General features: G+C 36.9%; 1 protein-coding gene and 1 pseudogene across 5 annotated transcripts; both read left to right on the forward strand.

The window, feature by feature from the left end:
• Positions 1-145: 145 nt before the first annotated feature.
• On the forward strand, positions 146-26,445 carry Ndufaf6 (NADH:ubiquinone oxidoreductase complex assembly factor 6). Of its 5 annotated transcripts, none has more exons than XM_046464851.2 (9): positions 146-365; positions 2,706-2,805; positions 5,055-5,177; positions 12,254-12,310; positions 15,113-15,215; positions 16,394-16,527; positions 17,375-17,476; positions 21,863-21,919; positions 25,436-26,445. In XM_046464851.2, the coding sequence occupies exons 1-9, from the start codon at positions 166-168 to the stop codon at positions 25,562-25,564; spliced, it is 1,005 nt and encodes a 334-aa protein (XP_046320807.1). In that variant the 5' UTR covers positions 146-165; the 3' UTR covers positions 25,565-26,445. The 5 variants fall into 5 exon arrangements, with proteins under 5 accessions (XP_046320807.1, XP_046320808.1, XP_046320809.1 ...); XM_046464852.2 differs by having other exon boundaries at positions 227-365; positions 2,706-2,809; XM_046464853.2 differs by having other exon boundaries at positions 296-416; positions 2,706-2,809.
• Positions 6,107-9,921, forward strand: LOC131424959 (peptidyl-prolyl cis-trans isomerase A-like; annotated as a pseudogene).
• Positions 26,446-27,717: the final 1,272 nt, after the last annotated feature.

The following is a 27,717-nucleotide window of genomic DNA, read 5'->3' on the forward strand; positions in this document are numbered from 1 at the left end:
CAGGAAGCGCGGTGGCCCAGATGCAGAGGACCACAGCGCCACCTGGCTCTTCTCTGAGCCGAGACGCGAGGCTGCCCTCCCCGGCTGCTAGGCGGCCGCTGGACCTGCAGGGGGCGTCGCTGCGCGCCGCCGGCGCGGGGTCGAAGGGCACGCGGCGTCAGTGTCATGGCGGCCTCCACGGTGGGCTGTGGCTGGCGCCCGCTACAGCTTAACATCCCTAGTCTGTGCCGCAGCGGGCCGGGGCCCCGTAGTATGTGGGCGTGCGTGCGGCGGCTCCCGGGGCCCGCGGTGACCCGGAGGAGCGTGGTGGCAACCAGTGGGCCGGGCGTCTCGGGCACTGACCACTACTGCCTGGAGTTGCTACGGTGAGCCAGCCCGGCCTGCCCCGGCGGCAGGTCGTAGAGCTGCCCTTTAAGGTCAGGTGGTCGCCGTTAGGGCTAGTGTCCTGCCCCGGCTAGGGGATCAACGCCTTCCTTGTGTCTCTGGGCTGTGTGCGTTGTGGTGCGTCCGAGTGCGCGCGCGTGGAGGGAGCGAGGCGACAGGGACATTCATATGCGCCACTACTAAATCGTGGCAAAATTTCTTCGCTTGCCCACACCTATCACCTTGCCAGAACCTTGATTTTAACCGACATTCGTTTTTTGCATGCATACCCCTTTTTATTCACATAACAGCTAGCTGTTAATTTTAACAATAGTTTACATTGTGTTCTTTTTATGCCGATGTGCATTACTAAAAGTAGTTTATAAGTAATTGTTTAATTCCCGTTATAAATTGTGGTGGACAAATGTAGACCTACCATTTAGGGTTGTGAGAAAGCATTTAGAACAGTGCCTGGCACATAATTAAGGGCACTTTAAGTGCAGTGTAAGTTATTATTATCTGACGGAAATGGGGTTTAGGGGAATTTGAAAGAGGTTCACTAGAATAGCCTCATGAAGTCAGAGACTTGAAGTGTTTTGTTTCCTCTAGTAGCTCTGGGAAAGGGTTGGCATTTAAGAATGGCTCTTTATTTAATATTTGTGGAGGTGGGTTAAGCCTGCCTTGTAATCCAGGACTGACTATAGAGACCAGTGGCTTACCACTCCACCCACACACATTGGCATAAAGGTTTCGTTTTATGTTTTGTTTTGTTTTTCCACCCCTGCTAGGGATGAACCCAGGGCCTTGCTTTTACTATGTCAGCATTCTAAGTGGTATCATGTCTTAAAAGTACTTGGTCCCAAGGGCTTCTGATACTAGAATAACTAAACTACCTTGGATTTGATTAGGCAAGGGAATTTTAAAAATACATGTGTTTCAGTGTTTTGTTTTTGTTTTTATTTTCTGTGCTGAAACTTTAACCCCAGGGCCTCCTGTGAACTAAGCAAGTGCTTAACCACTGAGCTACATCCCTAGCCATTATTTTATTGTTTTTTTCTATATCGTCTTGCTATGTTACCCAGACTGACCTTAAGTTCCTGGGCTCAAGTGATCCTCCTGCTTTAGCCTCCTGAATATACCATTACCTCCAGCTGTCTTTATTCTTTTTGATGTTCAAGTTATTGCACACTAGGCCAAGCCAGTTTCTGTGTTCTTTTGTCACATCTCCCATCTCCCCCTCCTTTAAACGTATCTTTCTGCTCAAGAAGATGTTTCAGGCCTGTCCTTTATTTTCCTACCCCAGCCCTGAGTCAGTTGTTCTTCTAAGGACCCCTAGGTTCTTTCAGTGGAGATCGGTTTTAGGAACAAGTTCCAGGTGCTTGGTATGTTCACTGATGCTGGGAGTATGAGAGGATATTGCTTCTAGGTTTTTTAAGCAAATGCTGCTGGAAAATTGTGCACACACAGTCCTATGTTGGTTTCCATGTCTTATTTCTCAGATTTATTTATCTCTATATTAAGAACTCTGAATTTATACCAATACTGCATAAAGTATTTTCTTGATTTCTTCTTTTGTAGCTCATTCAAATTCTTTTTTTTTTTAAATTTTTTTATTGTGGGTTGTTCAAAACATTACAAATTTCTTGACATATCATATTCCACACTTTGATTCAAGTGGGTTATGAACTCCCACCTTCACCCCATACACAGATTGCAGAATCACATCAGTTACACATCCATTGATTTACATATTGCCATACTAGTGTCTGTTGTGCTCCGCTGCCTTTCCCATCCTCCCCCCTCCCCCCTCCCCACCTCTCCCCTCCCCTCCCCTCCTCTCTCTCTACCCCCTCCACTGTATAACCCTGAGGGTCTCCTTCCATTACCATGCAATTTCCCTTCTCTCTCCCTTTCCCTCCCACCTCTCATCCCTGTTAAATGTTAATCTTCTTCTCCTGCTCTTCGTCCCTACTCTGATCTTAGTTACTCTCCTTATATCAAAGAAGACATTTGGCATTTGTTTTTTAGGGATTGGCTAGCTTCACTTAGCATAATCTGCTCTAATGCCATCATTCAAATTCTTACTTCAAGCAAAGTGACTCTGAAACAATTAAAATTATAAGTACTACATCAATAATAATAAATTGAAATTTCTTTTTAACTGTCCTGAGATTGGCAGCAGGTACATTTTTTTTATAATTAGAAATAATTGACAAGATAAGAAAGGTCAGACCTGTTCTGAATGAAAGCCTCATTGATTTCAGTTAATTTTCGTCCGTATTTGTGTGTAGTTTGAAAAGTGAAGAGTAACTACCCTTTTTTTTTTTTTCTATTTGTTACAGGAAACGAGATTATGAAAGTTATTTATGTTCCCTGCTGCTCCCTGCCGAATCCCGAAGTTCTGCTTTTGCATTGAGAGCCTTCAATGTGGAACTGGCTCAGGCTGGTATTAAAATACCTTAAACTGTTATTTGCAAGATGGTGATATGTTTAATACTAAACAAATATAACTATATTAAAGAAATACAGTTGTAATTATTATATTATATGTATTTTAGATCTCTGATGGTACTTTCTTTTTTTATTAACTATTTAGGTTTAATTCAATACCAAAAATAAAACTAGCTGATAAACTTAATTTTTCTACAAATTTTATTTGTAGAAAACAAATAAAACAAATAAATCCTGGAATTTTAAATTTATTTTCTGAGGATATTACAAAACTATGCTATTAACATTGCACATTTATCTGTTAAGTTAATCAGAGCATTACTGCTTATTCTCTCCAATTATATAATCTACATGTATATGGAAATTTTTCAGCTGTGTGAGTGTGTGTGTGTGTGTATGTGTGTGTGAGTGAGAAAGAGAGAGAGAGAGAGAGAGAGAGGGACACAGACATACTGGGTTTTGAACCCAGGGGTGCTTTACCACTAAGCTAACATCTCTGCCCTCTTTTTTTTTTTGGTCTGTATTAGGAATTTAACCCAGGGCCTATGCATGCTAGGCAAGTGTCTAGTTATATCCCCAGCCCATCACCCCCTTTTAATATTTATTTTTGAGACAAGTTCTAGTCAAGTTGCCTAGGCTGGCCTTAAACTTGCAATCCTCCTGCCTTAGGCTCCCAAGTAGCTGGTATTACAGGTATGTGCCCTCATGCCTAGATTTTAAAACACTTTTAAAATTAATATTATAAATTTAATGTGAAGTGAGGATGAAAGAAATTTTAGCAAACCCAGACTTTAGAGCATGCTTACTCATTTTTGTCTTAAAAGTTTCAAAGGAAGGAGACTTCTTTTTTTTTCAAATGTAGAGTATGTATGTGTACTGATAAAAACAAATTGAAGTGAGGAGTGGAAATGAAGGAGTTTAAGTAGAATGGCATTTGTCTACTCAGTAAATTGAATGGAGAGTTCAGATATTGAGAGTAAAGGAGCAGGAAAGTACTGGAGTCTTGAAAAGAATGGCAAGTTTGGTACAGTTTCTCTGCTGAATATTATAGGAAGTGAACAAAGAATGAATAAAAGGATGTGAGTATAGCACCAAGGTAAAACTGAGATTCACAACTATGAATCTGTAGTGTTTATGAGACTGGCTATTTTTTTTTTTCTCTGAAGTATTCCTGGATGTCATGGGTTGTCCTTTCTCAAGTTTAAACTGCACATCAGCATGTTAAGTCAGTCACAGTTTAGCTATAAACAGTCACACTGTGGTCTTCCACTATAATTTATCAGTGATTAAAATTCCATTTTTAATAAACCCTCAGTGTTCCCTCTGAATCCTCTGTCACTTTTTAGAAGCATCTTGCTACTTTTTTGTATGTACTTGTTTGTTCACTGATTCAACAAGAATTAATTTTCTAAAATATGCTAGATACTATTTTAGGTCCTTGGGGTATAGCATTGAATACAATTTGCAAAGTTCCTGCATTCAATGAACAAATAAATGTATTATATATCAGAGGAGACAAGTTCTGTGGGGAACAGTAAAGCAGGACAAGGGGGAGAGAAGGAAACTGAGCATAGCAAGGTTTTCTATTTTATGTAGTGGTCAGGAAAAACCTCACTGAGAAGGAGGTATTGGAGCAAAAAATTGCAGGAAGTGAGGGAGTGTATTATATAGTAGGTAGGCAGGGTGTTCTAGGCAGAAAGAGCAGCAAGTAAAAAGGCTCCAAGGCATGTGCATGCCTGATACAGTCAAAGAATGGAAAGCCAGTGTGGATGGCAGGGAAAGGAGGGCACAGAAGGTGAGGATGAAAGTTGAGGTCTTGGAGATGACTGCAGTCACTTGACCTTTACTCTGAATGAGATGGGCAGCCATTGGAGGATCCTGAGCAGAGAGGGACAGCATCTTTTGGTCACCTTTTTTAATACCTTTTTTTATTTTTTATTTTTATGTGTTGCTGAGGATTGAACCTAGTGCCTCACACATGCTAGGCAAGTGCTCTACCTCTGAGCCACACCCCAGCCCCTCTTGGTCACCTTTTAAAAGGATTACCTTTGCTGCTGTATTGCTGTGCTTACTACATGCCACCGGGATCTGAACCCTAAACTTTGCCAAGAAATCCACCCTCCACCATTTTCTCAATCATTCTGTCTACATATGCAGGTTTTTTTTTTTTTTTTTAAATAAATACTGTAGTTTCAGAGTGTTGACAGTGTATTTATTAAAGTTTTTAACCTTATTTACAGATCAAGGACTCAGTCTCTGAAAAAGCAATTGGACTGATGCGAATGCAGTTTTGGAAAAAAACTGTGGAAGAAATATACCATGACAATCCACCACATCAGCCAGTGGCCATTGAACTGTGGAAGGTAAAAAAAGAAATTATTGCTTTTGATTCATAAGAATTTATGAGTCTACTTTGGATACAGTTTCGGTAGAAGTGATGATAGTAGAATCCTGAAAATTTTCTTAGGCCCATGTAATATTTAGATCTGTGTTAGTTTTGGCAGAAGAATTTATTTTTTATTTATTTTTTCTTGGTAGAAGTATTTAAAATCATTCACTGATAATTTGCACAGGTTTTTGCTGTATTTATTTATTAAAGGAAAAAAGAATGTGGTCTTTCTATATTGTAAATTGCATAGGCGTTTCCATATTTGTTTGTAGAATTTAATCCTTGCGAATTCTGATGCAGTGGCAGATAAATTTTCTGTTCTGTCTGCCCAACAGCTCCTTGTACCAGTGTTTTAATGCACACTCTGTGCTCTAGAACAATAGTGTTAATTTTTTTGTGAAGAGAGACTTGCTCTCAGCATATCCCAAACACAAACCTAAAACTACCTTGTCCTGTTTAATAAAATTGCTCACTAATTGTTAAGTGTTAAGAGAATGGATACTATGGACTAGAATATTACTTGTATTGCTAGATGTATATATAGAGTAAATGACTTTATATTAAAGCAAGTATATGGATTCCTCATTCATAAACAGGCATAATTTAGAAACATGCATAAATTATGCACAGAGGAAGGGAATTAGATGTCTTTTGTCACTGATGTGTGTCCCTATTGTAATATGATAAGTGCCAGAACAGGGTTTCTGTAACAGGAGCCATCAACAGACCTGACAGTGGTACACACCTCTTCTCAGGTCTGTGCACCAGCAGAGACAGGCCTGGTTTCTGGGCTCCAGATTGACTTCACAGAGCCCCAGTAAAGATGGAAAGCCAGACCCCCACACCGGGGACTCAGAAGAAAGAGTGGATGGGAAGCTGTGAGTATTAGACTAGTTGTTTACTACCTCTATTTGTCCCACTTCAAGGTCAACCAGATTACCCAGTAGAAAGAAAAGTTCCTCTAAATTCCAGAAACCCTATTGATTATTTTACACACAAACCTGACTGCAGTGCAGGTTTATGTTGACTGCATCAAAGGTTCGTGGCCTTTTTCAGGAAATACAGTAGAAGATCAGAAATTCCTTTAATGCAAATTTATCTTTCCTTAGTGTCTCTTAAAAAAACAGATGATACATCTGAATTGCAGTATGCTTATGTATGCATCAATTTTGGATCGATAATTTGTCAAATTTTAATAAGCACTTGTTATTTATTTATTTATTTATTTTTGTGATGCTGGGGATCAAACCCAGGGTCTTGAACATGTCAAGCAGAGCTCTACCACTGAGCTATATCTCCAACACAAGGTGCTTAAATTATGATGATTAATGTTGGTTGACTTTCCAAAGTGACCTATCATAAGGTTAATATGAATATTTGAAAGAAGCAGGTGGTGTCCAGAGCAGTTGTTCTTGTTGAATATTCTCTGCCTCTCACCAGTCTGTTGAACTGTGTGCTCATTGTGATCCAGTAAAACTTCCCATTGGTTCTTTGAAGATTGTCAGGTCCTTTTTAGAGGGGAAGCAATGATATTATGTTGTCTGGAGAGCTGGGGTCTGGTGGGGCTTCCAGCCCTGATAGGAACTGAAATCGAACAAGAAAAAAGGCCCAAATTATTTATTTAAGGGAAAATACATCAAAAGATTTCAGTGTGGCAGGCTTCTTAAGGAAAACAAGATAAAGATGGGAAAAACAAGTTGTTTGGGGCTAGGGAAGTTATATCCACTTTAGGGGAGGTGGGGGCTGCGTTTGAACCTAGGGCTGTGAACTAAGGTAAAGTGTCAGCTTTAATCTGAGCAATCTACAACTGGTGGATTCACACCAAGAGTTCTCAGAAAAGCAACCCCCCTGCCTTGTGATGGCTCAGACAAACCCATAATTCATACATGGCTTCCAACACTTTTCTGTTGTATTATTCCATTGATACTTTTCAGGGTACAAAATAGTTGAATATTTATAATTTCTTATACATTCCAGATAGGGTACTCCATTTCTCTGTGAATGAATATGAGTTATAGTTTGAATTTATGTTTAGAATCAAGGTTTTATTCAGTTTGGCTTTATTTTCCAAAGTTGATACTTTATTCAGCTCTTTTTCAATATTCATTCTTTTAACCCTGATCTCTAAATTTCTTCAGAATTAGACAGAACCATATTTTGTGGTCAAGGAATTACAACTGTTATAGCTTCATCCTTAAGTAAATAGGAGTTTGACTTTTCATAGATTGAATATTTATTGAGTACTCTGACATGTCAGGAATAGCACTAAATGGTGTAGTAACAAAGATCAAATATGCCTGACCCACTCAGACACATATAAACTAAAACAAGAACAGGAGTCTAATGACTGATTGGCTGACTTCTGGAATTTGGGAGAGAAACCCATGGGAAGTCCTGAGAGAAAATAGTAGTGCTCAGAACATTTTGGAACCAACTTCACACACACAGCCCTTTCAGCTTCTATCAGGCTCCCACCAGGCATTGTTGGCCCCATTCTTTATACTTACACTTTTGTTACATTCATGTGCATTGATGAGCATGCTGCCATTTACTTTCTGGTATCAATTGTATATGATGAGTCTTAGTTGAAGTATAGGATATCCCTAAGACTTAATGTTTCACTGCTATATTTATTTTATACTTAGTGTTGATCTGGCAAAAAATGTTTAAAAACTTACTTGGGGGTAATTTCAAACTTTCAGAAAGGTTACAAAATTAAAAATAGTACAATGAACATCTTTATATCCTTTACCTATATTGGTATATTAACATTTTTATCTCATTTTAAAATCATTGATGAGCATTCTCTTTTCCTTCCTCCTCTCTCTTCCCTCTCTCCCACTTCTGTATATTCACATATATGTGTATATGTATATATATTCATGTTCATAATTTTTTCCTGACTCAAAATTTAAGTTATATACATTATGACACTAACCTAAATCATTTCAGTATTTCCTAAGAATGTGGATATTCCCTTATATAACACTTTTGTCTAATTTCCCATTCATATTACAATTTTGTTAGTTGACCTAAAAGGTCCACTATAGCATTTTTCCCCTCCAGTATAAGAACCAATCTAGGGTCAAGTATTTAGTTGTTATATATCTCTCGTTGCCCCCCGCCCCCCACTTTCTCTAGCAGTACTGGGGATTGAACCCAGGAATGCTTTACCACTGAGCTTTGCTCAGGTTTGTTTTTTTTTTTTTTTAAATAGGGGCTAACTAAGTTGCTCAGGATGGCTTTGAGCTTGTGATTCTCTTGCTTTAGCCTCCCAAGTAGCTGGGATTTTTGGCAATAGCCATTGCACCAGCCTGTATCTTTTGTCTTTTATGACATTGACTTGGGAATTGAACCCAGGACCTTGTGTGTTCTAGGCAAGTGCTTTATCACTGAGCTACATCCCCATCCTGACATTGATGTTTTTTAAATATAGCCTTCCCACTATTTTTCCTCCCAGAATACTCATTTTAGATTTGTGTAATGTTTTCTTATTATTATATTTAGGTTATAGATTCTTGACTGGAACTTAATAGGTGATAGGTCCTTCTCAAGGGATCCTATTAGGAAGGATACTTTGTCCATTTTTCCTTTATTGGCATTGTTAGTTTTGATTACCAAGTCAAGATGTTTTCTGTTTTTCTTACTCTAATTATAATCCTCTTTGCAACTTAAATAGCTAACTTTGAAGAGATACTTTAAAACTCTGCAAATATCCTGCTCCTCCTCAAAAATTTTCCCCTAAACTTCGTTGTCATTGGTGGTTCTTATATATTCAATCTTTATCATTATGGTTGCAAAATGATAATTTCTCAGCTTGGTATAGTGGCACACACCTGTAATCCGAGTTGAGGCAGGAGGATTGCAAGTTCAAGACCAGCTGGGTAAGTTAGCAAATACCCTGTCTCAAAATAAAATTTAAAAAGGCTGGGATAGCACTTTTACATGCCGCTATTGCCTGTGGTCATTCTCTCAGCCATGGTCAATGAAAGAAAGACTGGACAAGGCTCCTCGTCGGAGAAGTGCCCATTTATTGAGGAACAACTTTGCACATTTATAGAGCCGGGGGTGGTTTAACAGTTGGCATGGGGCACTTTCTGATTGGTGGGTAAGGATCATGAGGGTCAGCAGGGCTCACCATTGGGTGGCTTTTCCCGCCACTGTCTCAGGGGATGGGGAAGTTAGTACCAGAAGAGAAGCGCAGTCAGCGCCATCTTTGGAGCCGGGCAACTCCCAACAGTCAACCCCATCGTGTTCTTTGACATTGCCATCAAAGATGAGCACTTGGGTCGAGTCTCCTTTGAGCTGTTTGCAGACAAAATTCCAAAGATAGCAGAAAATTTTCATGTTCTGAGTACTGGAGAGAAAGGATTTGGTTATAAGGGTTCCTGCTTTCAGAGAATTATTCCAGAATTTATGTGCCAGGGTGGTGACTTCACATACCTCAATGGCACTGGTGGCAAGTCCATCTATGGGAAGAAGTTTGAAGATGAGAACTTCACCCTGAAGCATACAAGCCCTAGGCCAAGCACAAATGGTGCCCAGTTTTTTTGTCTGCATTGCCAAGTCTGAGTGGTTGGATGGCAAGCGTGAGGTCTTTGGGAGGATGAGAGAGGGCATGAACATTATGGAAACCATGGAGCATTTTGGATCCAGGAATGGCAAGACCAGTAAGAAGATTACCAATACTGACTGTGCACAATTCTAACACATTGGACTTCTGTTTATCTTAACCACCAAACCATTCCTTCTGTAGCTTTGGAGAGCACCCCTCTACACCATCTGCTTGCAGTATCCCATAATGTTTGTGCTCTCGCTGCAGTTCTTTAGGTTCCATATTTTATTTTCCTCCAAGTCTAGCTGGATTGCAGAGTTAAATTTGTGATCATGAATAAAAACTAAATGACAAAAAAAAAAAAATAAGGTGGGAGGGCTGGGATATATATATATATATAGCTCAGTGGTAGAGAGCTTACCTACTATGTGCAGGGCCCCAAGTTCAATTCTTAGTATTGCAAAACTGAAGCACAACAAAAAATTCCAAAAAGATAATTTTTCAACTACAGCACTCTGTTTACATCTATCAATTGGCAATGGATATGAACTCTTACTCTCCTATGTTTAATTGTTTTCTTATTAATTACTGGGGTGTGTGTGTGTATGTGTTTATGTTTGCAGTGGTTTATAATTCATTAGTGGATTTAATCATTTTGGTGTTCAGATTTCCCAGAGCTCTCCCAGAGTGGGAGCTCCTTCAAATTGGCATCTCTATCCTTATAACATCCCTCATCTTTTTTTTTTTTTTTAACACTTTCTTATTTTCTGGCACAATAAGATATTCTGGGATTATCTTGAACCTTCCCTGTCCCAACTCTGGAAGCACACATTTCTCTTGAACTGTGATTCCTTTGTTGGGAGTTATTTTAAGACTACTATCTGGGTACAAGGTGGGTTCTTTGCCGTTGGAGTATATTACTTGCTAATATAAGAGTTTGCCCTGAAGAGTATTTTCATTGGAGTTTTAGTTACTCTTTTCATTTTTAGAGAAGTGGTTAGTTTTGCTAAATAAAATCTGTATCCTGTGGGGAAAAACTTGTATATAATGTATAAACATAGACATCAAAGTGTATCACATAATAGAGATGTTCAGTATTTAATTATTGTTTTTATTTGAAAGTGGAATTGTTAAATTACTAATATGGGGGTGGCAAGACATTTATTAGAAAAGTATTAGAAATATTATCTTGGAAGTGGTTTTTTTTAGATGCCTCAGTTTATTTTAATTTCTATTATCAGAGGTGTTTAAATTTTGATAAATTTGTTTTATGTTTACTTTTGAGAAAATGATCATCTAGCTGTGTTCCAATGGGAGGTGTGGAAGAGAAAAAACGTTCCATCACCGATGTCTCTTGTAAGACTAACATTTTAGGAAATAAGTGGAACAGGGAATTATGAGATGACATTTCAACCTTCTGTCTCCCCTTTCTTCCTGTGTAATCTTTATCTCTGCTTCTGATAACCTTATTAGAATTCTCAGTGAATGGAATGGGCAAGAGGAAAATAACTACCACAGGGTCAAATTCTGCTTCTAACCTTAAGAAACTAGTGTCTATTTTTCTAAACTTCCATATTTTAAGAAATAAATGTTGCCAGGCACAGTGGCACACACGTGAAATCCCAGTGACTCAGGAATGCTGAACCAGGAGGATTTCAAGTTTGGGGCCAGCCTCAGCAACTTAGTGAGACCCTGTCTCAAAATTTAAAAAAGGACTGGAGATGTAACTCAGTGGTAAAGCTCCCCTGGGTTCAATCCCCAGAACCCCTTTCTATCCACCCCCAAAAAAGAAAAAAAAATCTAGGAGCAACTTCACTGGTTGTGTTTGGCTTAGAGTCTTATGGGGTTGCACTTTACAGAGGCACTGGAAGATGTACTTCCAAGTTGGGTCACTCATGTGGCTGTTGACAGGATGCCTCAGTTCTGTACTACCTAGACCTCTGCATAGGACTGTTTGAGTATCCTCATGGCAGAGCACCTGTTTTCTTTTCTTTTTTTTTTTATTGGTTGTTCAAAACATTACAAAGCTCTTGACATATCATATTTCATACATTTGATTCAGGTGGGTTTTGAACTCCCAATTTTACCCCAAATACAGATTGCAGAATCACGTCGGTTACACATCTACATTTTTACATAATGCCCTATTAGTAACAACAACAGAGCACCTGTTTTCTTTGAGTGAGTGATGGTGTCAGGTTTTAGTTCATAGTCACTTGGCCCTATTGCTGTGAGGGCTTGTGAGGCAGAACATCTCTGTGGGTGTGGCTGAGCAAAGCTGCTCATCTCATGGCAGCCAGGAAGCAGAGAAAGAGAGAGATTAGAAATGTTTCTAAATGCTTTCTAGTGATACTTCTCTAACACTGCTATCTTATCTGGTGATGACTTATTACAAATGCTCCTTAGTTTTGTATTTGGTTTGTCTTTTAGTCTAATTTGCGTAAGTCATTTCTAATACTTTCCAAAAACTTAACAACACTTTTGTTTTCTTTTAGGCTGTCAAAAGACATAATCTGACTAAAAGATGGCTTATGAAAATCATTGATGAAAGAGTAAGTTGAAATTGTCCAAGACTTAAGGTTTTTTTCTTTTTAATCCTTAAGCTTATTCTTCAGGGAGGAAATATGTGTGTATTAATATTTTAGATGAAGGAAGTTTTTAGAGAACTGTGTCATTTTATCTATCCTTCATCCTTTCATCCTTCATCCTTATATTCCACTACCTTTGGCTCTCTGTTCCTACACCTGGAGACACATAGGCAAAGATAGGTATCTAGGCAGAGGCATGTATATGCACAACTGCACTCTGTTTTTTAAAATTTGGAAATGTTTTTAATTTAATTTTATTTTTATTTTGTGATACTGGGGTTTGAATCCAGGGGCACTTAACCACTAAACTACATCCCCAGTCCTTTTTATTTATTATTTTAAGACAGAGTCTCACTAAGTTGCTGAGGTTGGCCTCAAACTTGTGATTCTCCTCAAGCCTCCTACCTTAGCCTCTCTAGTCACTGGAATTACAGGAATGCATCACGACACCTGTTTATTTTGGTTTTCTTAATTGGGCATTTGCATACTTTTGTAAAAATAGAATACTGTAATATAATTTCGTGTATCTGACACCTGGCTTTAATATTATCAGCACATGGGGCTGGGGATGTGGCTCAAGCGGTAGGGCACTCCCCTGGCATGGGTGCAGCCCGGGTTCGATCCTCAGCACCACATACAAACAAAGATGTTGTGTCTGCCGAAAACTAAAATATAAATAAAATATTAAAAAAAAAAATAGTTACCAGCACATGTATAATCTTATTGCATCTGTATTATATCAACTCCCCACCATTAACCTCCACTGTATTATTTTAAAGTACATCCCAGACATACCCTTTTATCTGCAAATACAAATATATCTTAAAAGTGTAAAGACTTTTCAAAAACATACTATCATGCAATTATCATACCTTAAAAATTACTAATAACTTCTTAATATCATTTACTCAAGTAGTCATATACATACTTTTATGCATATCCCAGTGCATGGATCTGTGTCCAAATAGCAGAGGGAAGAAAGTAAGTCTGACAATTTCAGTGATTGGAATCCTGTAGTAAATTCTTAGAGCTAAGTTTTGGGTGATGACTTTAGCATTAAAAATGAAATTGCTCAGTTAACCCACAGAGCGAAAAAGCATTAAGAAAATCTGTTTTTAAGGTATTTTTGTTTTTACAAGATAAAATGAGAAAACTTAAGACAGAGGTACCTTTTTATTTAATGAAAAGTAACCTTTGGCATTTGAAAGGGAAGATATTTAAAAGTAAAGGGCTGAGATCAAACATTGATCCACAGATTTGATAGAACCGTAATCAAAATTATAGCTTCTTTGCTTTATATAGATTGACAAGCTCAACTTAAAATTCATGTGAAAGTGCAAGGGACCTAGAGTAGCCAAAACAATCTTGACAAAGAACAAAGTTGCAAGACTCACATTTCCTGATTTTCAAACTTAGCTATAGTAACCAAGCTGTGTAGTTTTGATAAAGAATATAGATCAATAAAATAGAAATGAGAGTCCAGATGTAAACTTACTTATTTATGGTCAGGTGAGTGAATTTATTTTTTTTTTAATTTTTAAAATTGATTTATTTATTTGTTTTAATTAGTTATACATGACAGCAGAATGTGTTTTGATTCATAGTACACACAATGGAGCACAATTTTTCATTTCTCTGGTTGTACACAAAGTAGAGTCAGACCATTTTGTGTGTCATCATACATGTACATAGGGTAAGACAATTTAGTGGGGGGAAAAAATAACTTCTTCTTCTTTTTTTTTTTTTTTTTTAATGGTCCTGGAGTGGGGATTAGCCTTTTTAACAAATGGTGCTGGGACAGCTGACTATCCATATGCAAAAGAAAGAATCCGTACCCCTGTCTCACACTATACATGAAAACTAACAAAGTGGATCAGAGACCTAAATGCTAGAGTTGAAACTACAAAACTCTGGAGAAAACATAGGTATAAATCTTTGTATTTTTAGGTTAGGCAGTGATTTTTTATTTAGGATATCAAAGGCAATTCAAGAAAAGAGAAAATAGATAAATTGAACTTCATCAAAATTAAATACTTCAAGAAGATGAAAATTCAGAGAATGACAATATTTTCCAGTTATATACTAGTATCTAATGCATCAGGAGCTCTTGCAACTCAACAATGAAAAGACAATTTGAAAAGAGGCAAAGGACAAATAAAGTAAAAAACTAGTTTACAAATGCATAAAAAGAAAAAAGTTCAAAAAGCCGGGCGGGCAAGGTATTCAAGTAGACATTTCTCCAAAGAGGATATAAAATCACAAATAAGCACTATGAGATTACACATGATTAGGATGGCTATAATAAATGAACAATCCTAATCATACTCATTGGGATGGATATAATACAAAAGAAGTAACAAGTATTGGTGAGAATGTGGGGAAATTAGAACCCTTCATACATTGCTGGTGGGAATGTAAAATGATGCAGTTGCTTTGGAAAAACAGTTTGGCAGTTCTTCCAAAAGTTAAACATAGAGTTACCATATACCTACCCAGTTAAATCAAGGTCTTTTATTACCTTGGGCTTTAGGAGGAACTAAAAATTAAGCCAACCCCATGTCTGTGGAGATTTGTACACTGAGATTATTCCTGAGTTTTATTTTGAGAGCTGATTTGTAAGTATTGAATGTATAGGACTTAAATATCTTACTGCCTACTAAACAAATATGCTAAATGATACTCTTATTTAGTTCTTTAGGATAAAAATAGCAATTTTCTATATAAAATATTGATAACCAACAAACTTTACTTGCATTTTCTTTATAGGAAAAAAATTTAGATGACAAAGCATATCGTAATATCCAGGAACTTGAAAATTATGCTGAAAACACACAGAGCTCTCTTCTTTATTTAACATTAGAAATATTGGGTAAGTTGTTTTTCCATTTCATATTTCTTTTTTCAAATAAAACACTTTTCAGATTTCACTATTTCCTAATGTGACAGTCTAACCAGTTTAGCACTGAAATTTTTCTTTGTGTCATCTATAAAGGTACATTTTTTTTTTTTTTCTAATAGCAAAAGGGGAATATGTATATTCTCCTTTGCAAACATACTATTCCAAGTACTCAGGCTCTTACAAAGGCACTTTAGGTACTTCACGGGAATGCTATATAGTTTATAATCTGGTAATTGCTGAGAGTTTTACTTTATTACTATAGCATCTCCTATAATTTGGAAGGCCTGTAGCCTGATTCTTCCTTCCCAGTCAGTAATATTTGACCACATTTAAAAAGAAGGAAAAAAATAAATTGTCTTTATAAAAGTTTTAATGAGATTTTTCTTTCCCTTTCTCTCTCTCTCTCTTTTTTTTAATGTGTATTTTTTAGTTGTAGTTGGACACAATACCTTTATTTCACTTATTTATTTATGTGGTGCTGTGGCTTGAACCCAGGGTCTCGAATGTATGAGGTGAGAGCTCTACTCCTGAGCCACAACCCCAGCCCCTCCCTTTCTCTTTAAAACATTTTTTAGATGGTTCTTTTCCTCCTCTGACTTTTCCAAATTAGTGATGTCTTGTAATGAGGAAATTATTTGGCCTGAGGATAATACTGTCTCATTTGAAGAAGGTTATATATTTTATGTCCCCCTAAAAGAAAAAATACAAGTCCCCAATGAATTTCCTAGGCCTCTTCTGCCTGCACCCCTGGTGATGTTTGCCATTACAGTGAAAGGAAGAAGCAAAGAGCAGAATGTTTGTAAAGTATATATTTTAAATGAGGTCATATGGAAATTACACAGAGGAGGAAAAAAATGGAAGACTTGTGCTGTTTTTCTTTGATAACTGATTAAAATTCTAATTGTGTTCTTGGTGTGCTGAAGTTTGAGGAAAACATTTTAAAGTTTGGTACAGATACCTGCTAATAGGAAAATGGTCAACTTGTCCTTTGCCTAGTTTGTTCTGCCTAAAGCCTGTTTTTCATATATAAAAAATAGGACAAACATCTACTTTAATGTATTTAGGTTGTTTCTCTATGATGTTTCTATATTGATTTCTCACACACTTAAAAAGAATAGAATGGCCATGTTTCATTTCCAAAATCATAGGTATAAAGGACCTTCATGCAGATCATGCTGCAAGTCACATTGGAAAAGCACAAGGTATTGTCACCTGCTTAAGAGCAACACCCTATCATGGTAGCAGAAGAAAAGTATTCCTTCCTATGGATATTTGTATGCAGGTGAGGCTGTAATTTGCACATTCTAATAATTTACCTCAGGAATGCATGGAGTGAAGTTATCTCTTGGTTCTTGCTTAGTCTATTCCAATTTGAAAGTAAAACTGATTGCTTCCGGCAAACGTTCTTCATCTTTTTTGCCCCAGAGTTAATCAAGTCAGAATTTAATTTGTTAGGTGTGTTAGGTCTTTGGAGGAGCTATGAGTAAGAAGGTCTAGAGAACTTCATTTTTTGTAGCTTCAAATTGATGCTTTATTCCCTTCCCTTCCAAGCAATCACAGTAATTATTCCTAGTGTTTGCCTTGGCCTGTTCTTTATTTTATTAGAGGAAATAGTCTTTTTTCTTTTTCTAAGTCCTGGGGATTGAACCTAGAGCCTCATGCATGCTAGGCAAGTGCTGTACCACTGAGCCACACCCCCAGCTCAGTCCAAATTTTAAAATGTTATTCATCAGAACTTTATTTTTCTGTGTCAGATTCTTTATTGTCTTTGATTTTAAAATTCTTACGTGTTTGATTTTTGGCTCATGTAATTTTTTTCTTCCTACAACTATTGTTAGTTAACATCTTATTGCATATTCCAGCAGTGTGTGTGTTTCTCTCTGTACACACAGACATGCACACATACATATATTTAGTTTTTAGAAAATAGGCATTATATTGTATATACCATACTGTTCTATCACTTATAGTCTCCTTGTTTTTATTCTGGGGATCAAACCCCATGCCTCACATATCCTAAGCATGTATTCTATTAGTGAATTACAACCTCAGCCTCAGCTGTTTTCTTGGGTTAAGCTAGTTTTAGTATGCTTATAGAGTTCTAATATAATGTATATTTTCATACACAGCATGGTGTTTCACAAGAGGACTTTCTACGGAGGAACCAAAATAAAAATGTGAGAGATGTAATATATGACATCGCCAGCCAGGCACACTTACACCTAAAGCATGTAAGTAGCGTCTTTTTTGAAAATCATTTAGGAAATTATCATTTCAAGATGTGTTTATTCCTAGAACATGGTTCTGGTATTTTTACCTTAGCAGTCAGTCTTTGTTCCATTTTTCATTAAATTCCCAGTAAATTTATCTCAGGGACTATTGTAAATGTTGCCCTTTTTTTTTTTTTTTTTTAGGTACTAGGGATTGAACTCAGGGGCATTCAACCACTGAGCCACATCCCCAGCCCTATTTTGTATTTTATTTAGAGACAGGGTCTCACTGAATTGTTTAGTGTCTCGCTTTGCTGAGGCTGGCTTTGAACTCACTATCCTCCTGCTTCAGCCTCCTGAGCCACTGGGATTACAGGTGTGTGCCACTGCGCCCGGCCAACTTTACCCACTTAAAAAAGAAAATCCATGTTCCCTCTGCCAGCAGATGAGTGCACCCTTTACTAAGTCAAGCCTGAACTTTAGTATGTGGCTTCCTCTGCTCTGCTCACAGGGTGTCTTGCCATGTGCCATGGCTGCTGGTGTCTCTGTCCTCCCTTCCAGGACTTTGCATTCATCCTCAGCAGTCCCCCACTGGTGTTTTCACTTTGGGTCTCTGATAACCTGCTCCCCAACCCCTTGAATTTTTTTTTTTTTTTTTTTTGAGATGAGGTCACACTATGTTGCCCTGGTTTCAAACTCCTGAGCTGAAGTGATTCCTCTTTAGCTTCAGTTTCCTGTTAAGTTGCCCCTTTTATCATCTGGTTTGTTGCTACTAAATTTACAGGTAGCCTGTGAAACCTTTTATTTCTTCCTTTTCTCCCCTAATTAAACTTGTTGAATAAGTGGTTTGTAATTCATTGTTACCCCTAGACTCTTCCCACATAGACATGCTGATCCTGTTATAATTTGTCTTCTATCTACTCTAATAAACAGTTGCTAGTAAATAATCTTATTGCCAAATTTAATGGCTCTTTATTTTATGTTTTTGGTATTGAATTGAAACTAGGAGTGCTTAACCACTGAGCCACATCCCCAATGCTTTTTATATATATGTATATACGCACAAACACACACGTATAAATATACATTTAGTTGTAGATGGGACACAATACCTTTATTTTATTTATTTATTTTAAATTCTTTTTTTTAGTTGTTGATAGACCTTTATTTTATTTATTTATATGCGGTACTGAGAATCGAATCCAATGCCTCACACATGCCAAACAAGTGCACTACTGCTGAGCCCCAGCCCCAGCCCCAGCCCACCTTTATTTTTTATTTATATATTTTTATGTGGTGCTGAGGATTGAACCCAGTGCTTCACACATGCTAGGCAAGCACTCTATCACTGAGCCACAACCCCAGCCCTCCAAACCTTTTTAATATTTTATTTGGAACCAGGGTCTTTCTGAACTGCTTAGGGCCTCACTATGTTCTGAGGCTGAGTTTGAACTCATGATCCTCCTACCTCAGCCTCCCAAGCTACTGGATTACAGGTATAATGGCTCTTTAAAATTCTTGTTCTTGTTAACTCTTCTTCCTTTTTAATACCATTGACTTCTTTTCTCTTTGAAACTTTTTTTCTTCCCTTGATTCTCTAACTTGGCTCCTGAATTGGTTCTTGATTTCTCCTACATACCACTTTAGATATTCTCCAAGAGTTTTCTTCTAAGACTTCTTCAGTTTGGGATTTGATGCTGTTTACTCTTGTCTTTCTTGACACTGTGTTCTTTATCTCTGTGCTATTCTGTACCAAAGCTCCTGTACCATTGCTTGATTTCAGTGGCTTCTGAAGAGTTAGCCTTCTGTAAATCCTAAAGACTTGATCATTTACATGTGCACCTCGGCCTTTCTACTTCCTGTTTTTCTGTTTCCTGTCCTCTCTGCCTTACTCTTTATAGTTAGTTCTTACATGTCACCTTATCAGAAAGATATTTCTTGGCCGGCTTATTTAAAATAACATCCTCCCTTTTCATTACCCCCAGTCTCCTTTCCTAGATTAGCACTTTTCACTTTCTGACATGAAAAGTGTGTTTGTTTGTTTATTGCCCCCCCTACTTTATGGAATGTAAATGACTTTGGTTCTGTGCTGTATTGTTCAGCATCTAAAGTGCCCAGTTCATTATAGATACTCATGTATTTATTAAATAAATAATTAGATTGAAAACTCTTCGAGGTTAAAGACTTTGTCTTAAGCTTTTAAATTTCTTGAAGAATGTAACCCAGTTCTCTGCCATGACAGAAGTATTGATAAAATACATGGGACTTGGGGCTGATGTTGTGGCTCAGTGGTGGAGTGCTCGCCTAGCATGCACTGGGTTCGATCCTCAGCACCACATAAATGTAAAATGAAGACATTGTGTCCACCTAAAACTTAAGAATAAATATTAAAAAAAAAAATACATGGGACTTTAGTTGAGAAATACTTAAGACTAGCTAAGTTTAAGGTAAGATCTGAGAACACTATAGATTTGCAGAGGCAGGAAAGCCCTGGACCTGTATGTGGAACTGAGTAGTCCTAGTCAGTGGACATGTACCCTGCCTAGGAAATAGCAACTCCTATGCTTTACTTCCTGGATATGGGTACAGTAAACCTGGACTGGTACTAAATTTCCAAATTCTTTTAAATAGCTAAGTTTGAAAACTATTGGTTTGTAGGTTATATGAAATCCAGTCCTGGAAAGTAAGTGTGGAACAGTGGATGAACAGAAAGTTAGGGAGCTGTAGAGGCTTTTGAGAAGCAAAGGAGCGTGGTCTGTCATTTACTAATCATGTGACTGTAACCTTGCTGTGCCTCAGCTTCCTCATCTGTAAAAGAGGATCATATTAGCCCCTAGCTCAAAGAATTATTTGAGTAAATGAGTGAACTTACATGAATAGTTGATAACAGCGCTTGGCTTGTAATAAGTGCAATAGAATTAGCCTTCATCATCATCATCAAGTAAAGCAGTGGCATTAGTGTTGCACAGTAGAAAACTGCCAGCAGTATTTGAGAATACACATTTTGGAGGTTGGGAGATCAGTTAGAAGACTTACTTAGGAGAGGGAACAATTGTGATTTAAAGAGAGTAGATGTTTATATGTTATACACACATGTACGTAACTGAAGTGGAATCAATGAGACTTGACAACTCATTGGATTGAGACGAGATCAGGAAGAGGGAAAGTCAAAGACTGCATGAAAAGTTCAAGTATAGATGATAATGGTGCCATTAAGTAATAAACACAATAAAGAAGCAGGTACGGTTCATGCTGATCTTTAGACTTCTGACTAGCTGCTGCACATAATTGAATTTAAGGGGATTAGAGGGCATTTTGGGAGATGGGCTATTGAAAATTCAGGATCGTGACTTTAAAAGGAGGTCAGGACTGGAGATAAGAGATTTGGAAGTTATCCATATGAAAGGCTTACAGTTAAATCTCTAAATTTGAGTGATGTGGTTCAAGGAGAATATACATTTAGACAAGAGATGGGCAGAGAACCTTTAAGACCTTCCTCCATTTATAAAGTAAAAAGAGAAAGAACCTTTATTAGAAAGAAGGAAAAGGTAGAATGGTTAAAGAAACAGGAAAACTGAGTTACTATACTGAAAATTTAGGGAAGAAAGGAACAGCAAAGTATTACTTGGTGGTGAGAGATTGAAGAGAACAAGCATGGATTATCTTTGACCAATTTTAATAGACTTTGGGGGTAAACCCAAACTGCAGTGAATGAAGTGGAGGCGGTGAGTATGTGCTCTTCCTAGTGTAAAGAACACTATGAGTAAAGACAGGGATAAGAGTGGTGAATGCAGAATGATAAGCATCAGTCTGAGTAGACCACGTGTTCATAGCCAGAGGAGTAAGGAGTGAAGTTGGATAGATGATTAGAGGTGAGATGTGAAGGCCTTTGAATTCCAGGATGAATAGTTGATACTTGACTTATCAGGGAATTAAGTTTAAAAAAGTACAAAATGAAGTGCAAAAGTTGCAAAATGCCCCAAGGACATTAATTTGTCTGTGTGGAATCACTTAAGAGGATTTTCTATTCATCTAAATGGGAGATAATGTCACTCTAAGCTACGGAGGTGCTAGAATTTACTGATGCAAGTATTTCTTTGTTTACCCTTTATCACAGCACTGAAGTGCCAGAGTTATTATAAAATGTTATAAGTTAGTTGGAAAATGCCAAGGTCAATACATAAGAAAGAATGGAATTTTTAATATAGTGTAGTAGCCACTTTCTCTCAAGTCCATTATACTTTGGAAACTAATCTATTTGGCAGGAAATGAGCTGTTTATTTTTGGGTTTGAGAGGCCTTTAGTTGTGTTATCAAACTGCTCGTGTTGCTTTGTGTTCACTTTCAGAAGGAGAATATTTATTTGTAAAAATACTTCAAACCAGTTTTCTTTTCCCTTCCTTTTTAGGCTAGGTCCTTTCACAAACGTGTTCCTGTGAAAGCATTTCCTGCTTTTCTTCAGACGGTAAGTACATTAGCAGAGAAGGCTGTATAATTAGTGAAGCAGATGTGCGTGATTTCCTTTTGTACTTTACAAGGTTTGCAGTGCAGTTCTTCCATTTGGAGCCTTTGGTTTTATTTCCTCCAGTATAGTGGGCTTTATTAATTACGTGGTGTTTTTGGTGATGGTTATTCCTGTACTTCCAGAGGTTGGTGAGCTGAGTTGTCATTAGCACTGACTACAGCCAGACTGCATTGGGTTGAATCTGCTTTGCCCTTATTTGCCATGGGATCTCAACTTTCTTAATCCTTGTGTTCCTCAGTTTACCCACTGATAAAATGGCAAATAATAGGAGAAGCTATCTTATAGGATAGGATTGTTTGCTACTAGTAGCTATATAAATATTGCTTACTCTATTAATTTTTTCTGCATAGCAGACTGAGCATATTGTAGAATTGGTTTCTGAACAGTGGTTCACAGCCCAGTACTGAGCTGGCCACATCAGAATAATGTGGAGAGCTTTTTTAGAATGTGGATTCCTGGGGTCTCATTAAATAAAACTCTTGATATTGAAGAGGGGACACTTCCTAGGAGACTCTGTGATTTTTAAAGAATAATTCTATGTAACCAGTTTTGGGAACTGTTGTTCTAAAATAGAGAACTATTGTTCTACATAGAGAATTTATAATTTATTATTATTATTTTTGTAGTTGTAGATGGACAGAATGCCTTTATTTTATATGTTTATTTTTATGTGGTGCTGAGGATTGAACACAGTGCAATGCTAGGCAAGCACTCTGCCGCTGAGCTCCAGCCCAAGCCCCGAGACATTATGATTTCTTCCAGTTATCTGGAACCCATCATGGGACAGGCTCTGAACTAGATTTTTCCATACATTATTGCTAGTCTTCCTGGGAATAAACTTAGGTATGGCATAGAAAGCAAACTTCAAATATTTGTGATCTTTGAAAATTGTGAACTCAGACTTTCTATAAAACCAAACATATTTTCTTCTATCTTTTCCCTCCAAATTGTATTTAAAGATTTATTTCTATTCTTTCATGAATTCTATGCTAGTTTTATCCTAAGTTTCTAGGTCTGTGTGTTTGAAATTATTTTCTTTCTTTATTGATTTGCTTATTATAAAGCAATACGTTAACATTTTAATGTTTGCATCATATGAGAGGATGCAAAAGAAGGCATTAGAACTCCCACAATTCCACCCTATACAGAAATAATGTCTTCATCTTAATATTGTTCTATTATCCTTTTTGATAGTTATTTGGAGGAAGTCCCACCAGCTATTTAACATACAGAGTAAACTCAATAAAGGTTATGCACTTTGTTGTGTACTTCTATTAAAAAAAAAAAAAAAAAGTTCTCAATTTTTCCTGCCCATTAGAATCACTTTGGGCATTTAAAAATAAAAACTAGAACAATGCTTGGACCCTTTTGCAATTAAATCATAATACCTAAGAGATTGGGCCAAGGCATTATTACTTTTTAAAAGGTTCCCCAGCAGTTGTAAAGTACAGCTTGACCCAAGAACCACTAATTTAGTCCCACAGTTCTCAATATATATTCTGGAACCAGTTCCCCAAGAACACTGAGATGAACACTAAAATATTTTCAGAAAAAGGGAACATGTGAAATAGGTGCACTAAAATATTCTCTAAAGATTTTTTAAAATTTTGCAATTTTTAATATTTTTAATATACAAATGAATCTATGAATATATGTATGTTATATGTATTACAAAGCACAAAACAGTAAATACTCATGAACTTACTAGTCAATCCAGGAACTAGAGTGTCACTGTTAAATTGTACTTGTTTTAGGTGAGTACCATGACCCATGCCTATAATCCCAGAAACTTGGGAGGCTGAGGCAGGAGGATCAAAGTTCAGGGCCAGCCTCAGCAATTTAGTGAGACTGTCCTAGGGATGTAGCTCAGGTGCCCCTGGGTTCAATCCCACCCCTCAACAAAGAAAAAAAAATTGTACTTGTTTTCCCCATTTCGTCCCCCTGCTTTTGCCTTCCACTTTCAGATAACTATCCTAAATTTTTTTTGCTTACTATCACTTGGCATTTGTTCCATAAAACTTTCTTCATTTTGTATTTTCCTAAACAATATGTTCCTTAATTTTATTTCTGAGCTTTATAAAAATGGGTCGTTTTCTGTTTGTCTTCTAGGACACACACACACACACACACACACATACACACACAGCGTTTTAAATTTTTTTTCCATATTACATCTGGCTATGGTACATTCATTTCACTACATTGCAATATATCATCATATGAACAATTTATCTCCTTTGTCAGAGAATTTCTAGCTTGTTTTCAGGTCTTTAGTTAATATAAAACAAGGCAGCTATGCATTTTAATGCACATATTGGTTGTTGTTATATATATATATATATATATATATATATATATAAAATTAGGGCATTAAAAAAGTAGCTGCTAAATATGTATGTATACACTCATGTTTATAAATGCATAGGAAGAAAATAATTTGAGTTTTCTTTCCATCTATATATTTTAAAGAATTTTCAGGCATAAACCCTGTGTTGTATCATCCATGTTCTATGCTGCAGAACTCTAGGGGGCGCTGGGCATGTGACTTGAGAAGGGAGTGGTGCCTCAGAATCATGGAGTGCAAAATTAAATGGCTTCTTGTTTAATAAAAAAAGTTATTAAAATAGAATTTTATAAAATAGCAAAAAATTACAGAAAACCAAAAAATAGAGAATATCACATGTTGCTGTTTTGTTTATTGGTTTGTTTTTGTTGTTGTTGTTGTTGGGTACTAGGGATTGAACCCACTTTACCACTGAGCTACATCTCCAGCCCTTTTATTATTTTGAGACAAGGTCTTGCTGAATTGCTGATGCTATCCTTGAATTTGTGAACCTCCTGCCTCAGCCTCCTGAGTTGCTGGAATTATGAATATGCACAACTACACCTGGCTTGTTGGCATTTTCTATCCTGCCTCTATCTGGAAAAATTTTGTCAAATTTTATGTGATGGAGAAAGGATAGATGACACTTATAGGGACCTGTGATTATTGTCTGTAGTTGAAAGATCATATTTTCTATTAAAAACATGGTAACCCATTAAACTTTTCACAAAATAGTTTTTAAAAAAGACAACTTGATCTCCCTCTTGCCACATTGCGTTTGTGGGGCAGGATGGGGGATGTTTTACGTACCATGATTAAAACATCCTTTGTGTAAGACTAGGAGAACATAATTTCCTCTAATCCTTGCATCTTGACTAGAACATTATTTATCATAAGCAGACGAGGCTTGGCATTTTATACTAGCTTTGTGATACTTTTATTGTCCTAAGCATAACTTATTGGAAGATGTCTTTATTTTCTCTCTCCCTTTTTAAATTCCCATTTAAATTCTTATTATGTAGAAGACCATCTTGAAAGTCTAAAATAACCTTAATACTTGTACTTTTTCTTTAGTTGATTTGAAAGACTTGATTACTTTATGACCTAGTAACCTCTATTCTTTTTTTTTTCAGGTTTCTTTAGAGGACTATTTAAAGAAAATTCAACAAGTGGATTTTGATATATTCCATCCATCTTTACAGCAGAAAAATACATTACTTCCATTATCTTTGTATATTCAATCATGGAGGAAAAGCTATTAGAACAACTTCACGATGTTGATATGAGTTTATTTTTAGTTCATTAGTTTTACAGAAATTTTCTAGTTAGGGTTCTTGTTTAGCAACAATAGCAACTAACTGTTTGTTTAAGTAGAAAAAGAATTATTGGTTGGGAGTTGAGTTAGCTCACAGAACTGATGTGAAGTTGCTGTGGGACTGGAGTGTCAAGACACTGCCAAGATTCTGCCACACACACCACCATTGGCACCACCAGCCCAGACAGGGTCTGTTGTGCCATCCCTGGGAAGTCAGAGCCCAGGAGGGAGCCATGCTCCTGCCAAAGGGTGGGGAGAGGGAATATATTCCTTCCTCCATCACCCTTAGGAAGAGAAAGGGGAAGAGACTCGACTAGCACTGGGATTTATATGCTAAACATCTGAAACTCAGGTGTTCTGTACAGCTGGAAATGCATTTATTTGCAGGTCGTGAAGGATGAACTTAACCTTTGAATAGGATCAGTTTCTATGTAGAGGGCTTTATATCCCTTATGTTTAATCTTTATGATCTTGTGTGAAAGTTTATCATGATGCTGAAACAGTTTATGTAAGGTACGGCACCTTCTGTGAGAACTGGAGCTCTAATTTGATTTTAGGTGTGGTTGGTCTGGAAGCTCTGACCTTATTGTTAACCTTACTGCATCAGTCTGTCATTCAGTATTATGATCATGAACAAACTGTTTTGGCAAAATTTGTATTAGTGTTAATTATGTTAATATTGTATTGAACATCCATTAAGTAGATGTATATTTTAAAAACTTGTATACATTGAGCTTCCCCTTGATAAGCACTGTAAACAAACACATTGTGTGTGTATTCTCATTTGATCTTCTTAAAAGCCCTATGAAATAAATGGTAATTAATGTATTTTTTGTGTGTGTGTGTTTGTGTGTGGTGTGTGTGTGTGCAGGGAGGTGCTAGGGATTAAACCCAGGACTTCATACATGCTGGGCAAATTACCACTGAGCCCCATCCCCAACCCTCTTTTGGTAATTAAAAATTTTTAAATATAAAATACTTTCCATAAAATACATACCAGTTGTAAAAAACAACATTGTTTACATTAGTGGTAATTGATAAATTTGGAGTGTGACTAAGTCTCTAATTCCCAGGATTCTGTCATTATGCCACTATTTCCTTTGTTCTGCATTTCAGTTTTCCTGTTTTTCATGGTTTTGTCTCTCTCCTACCCAACTAATGTCTCTAGTGTATTGGTCCCGTTTCTCCAAAGTCTCTGGACCTAGCTATGAATTAGTTCCTACTTAAATTGTGAGTTAATGCCTTAAAATATTACATTTTTGTGTAAATAAAATTCAAACTGAGAGCTTTTCAAGGACAAGAATGCATTGTTTCATTCGTCTTGGCACCTCAGTAACTAGAGTGGCTTCTGAGCAAGCCATTCTTACTTAGAGCAAGTAGAAATTAATAAATGTTTAGTTGAAGGAATGTTTAACATGGTGTTGTGTGTTATGCTTGGTTGATACTGATGCTGAAAGAGCATCCTCTTATTTAATGCTGTGGCTTTAGAGAGCTTTTAGCTTATCTTTAAATACAAGTACAAAGAAATGGGACATGTTTCCTGTTGGGATTGCAAATGCTCCAGGGTTGAAGAGTTCATTAAAGAGAGTCTTTGTTAGCATTGTCTGTGGGTCTTCCCAGGTTAAATTTGGCACTAATCAGCTGCTAAATATCTTGGTTCCTGTATAAGGAAATTAAAAAGAGGGTCTAAACATTCAACTGGATTACTAGATTCTTCACTAGCTCAGAAGCCAATTTACTATTAAGTAAATAATTTCAAAATACTTTCTAAGCTGTTTTAAATTTAATGCTTAGAGATTTGGAAGAATTAAAGTTACCAATCTCTTAGAGATTAAAATGGAGTCTTATTCAATAACATTTACTCTATTATTAATTTCCTGGCCTAAAACCTTCCTGAGATGGTGCCAATATTTCTTTTTACTTTGCAAATCTCTGGGGTTTTATTAGTATTTGAGAGAGTCAGATACATTTAAAAACCGTTTTAGATGTATTTTGATGCTAAATAGGTGGAGAGTAACCAATAACAAATATTAAGTGTATGTTACAGATTAAATTTGAGTAGAGTTGTCTGTCATTAAGAAGTTTTGAGGGGCTGTGGTT

The sequence above is a fragment of the Marmota monax genome, unplaced genomic scaffold (genome assembly GCF_021218885.2).
Source record: "Marmota monax isolate L192 unplaced genomic scaffold, Marmota_monax_Labrador192_F-V1.1 WCK01_AAM20220418_F8-fsc00003, whole genome shotgun sequence".
Classification (NCBI taxonomy): Eukaryota; Metazoa; Chordata; class Mammalia; order Rodentia; family Sciuridae; genus Marmota; species Marmota monax.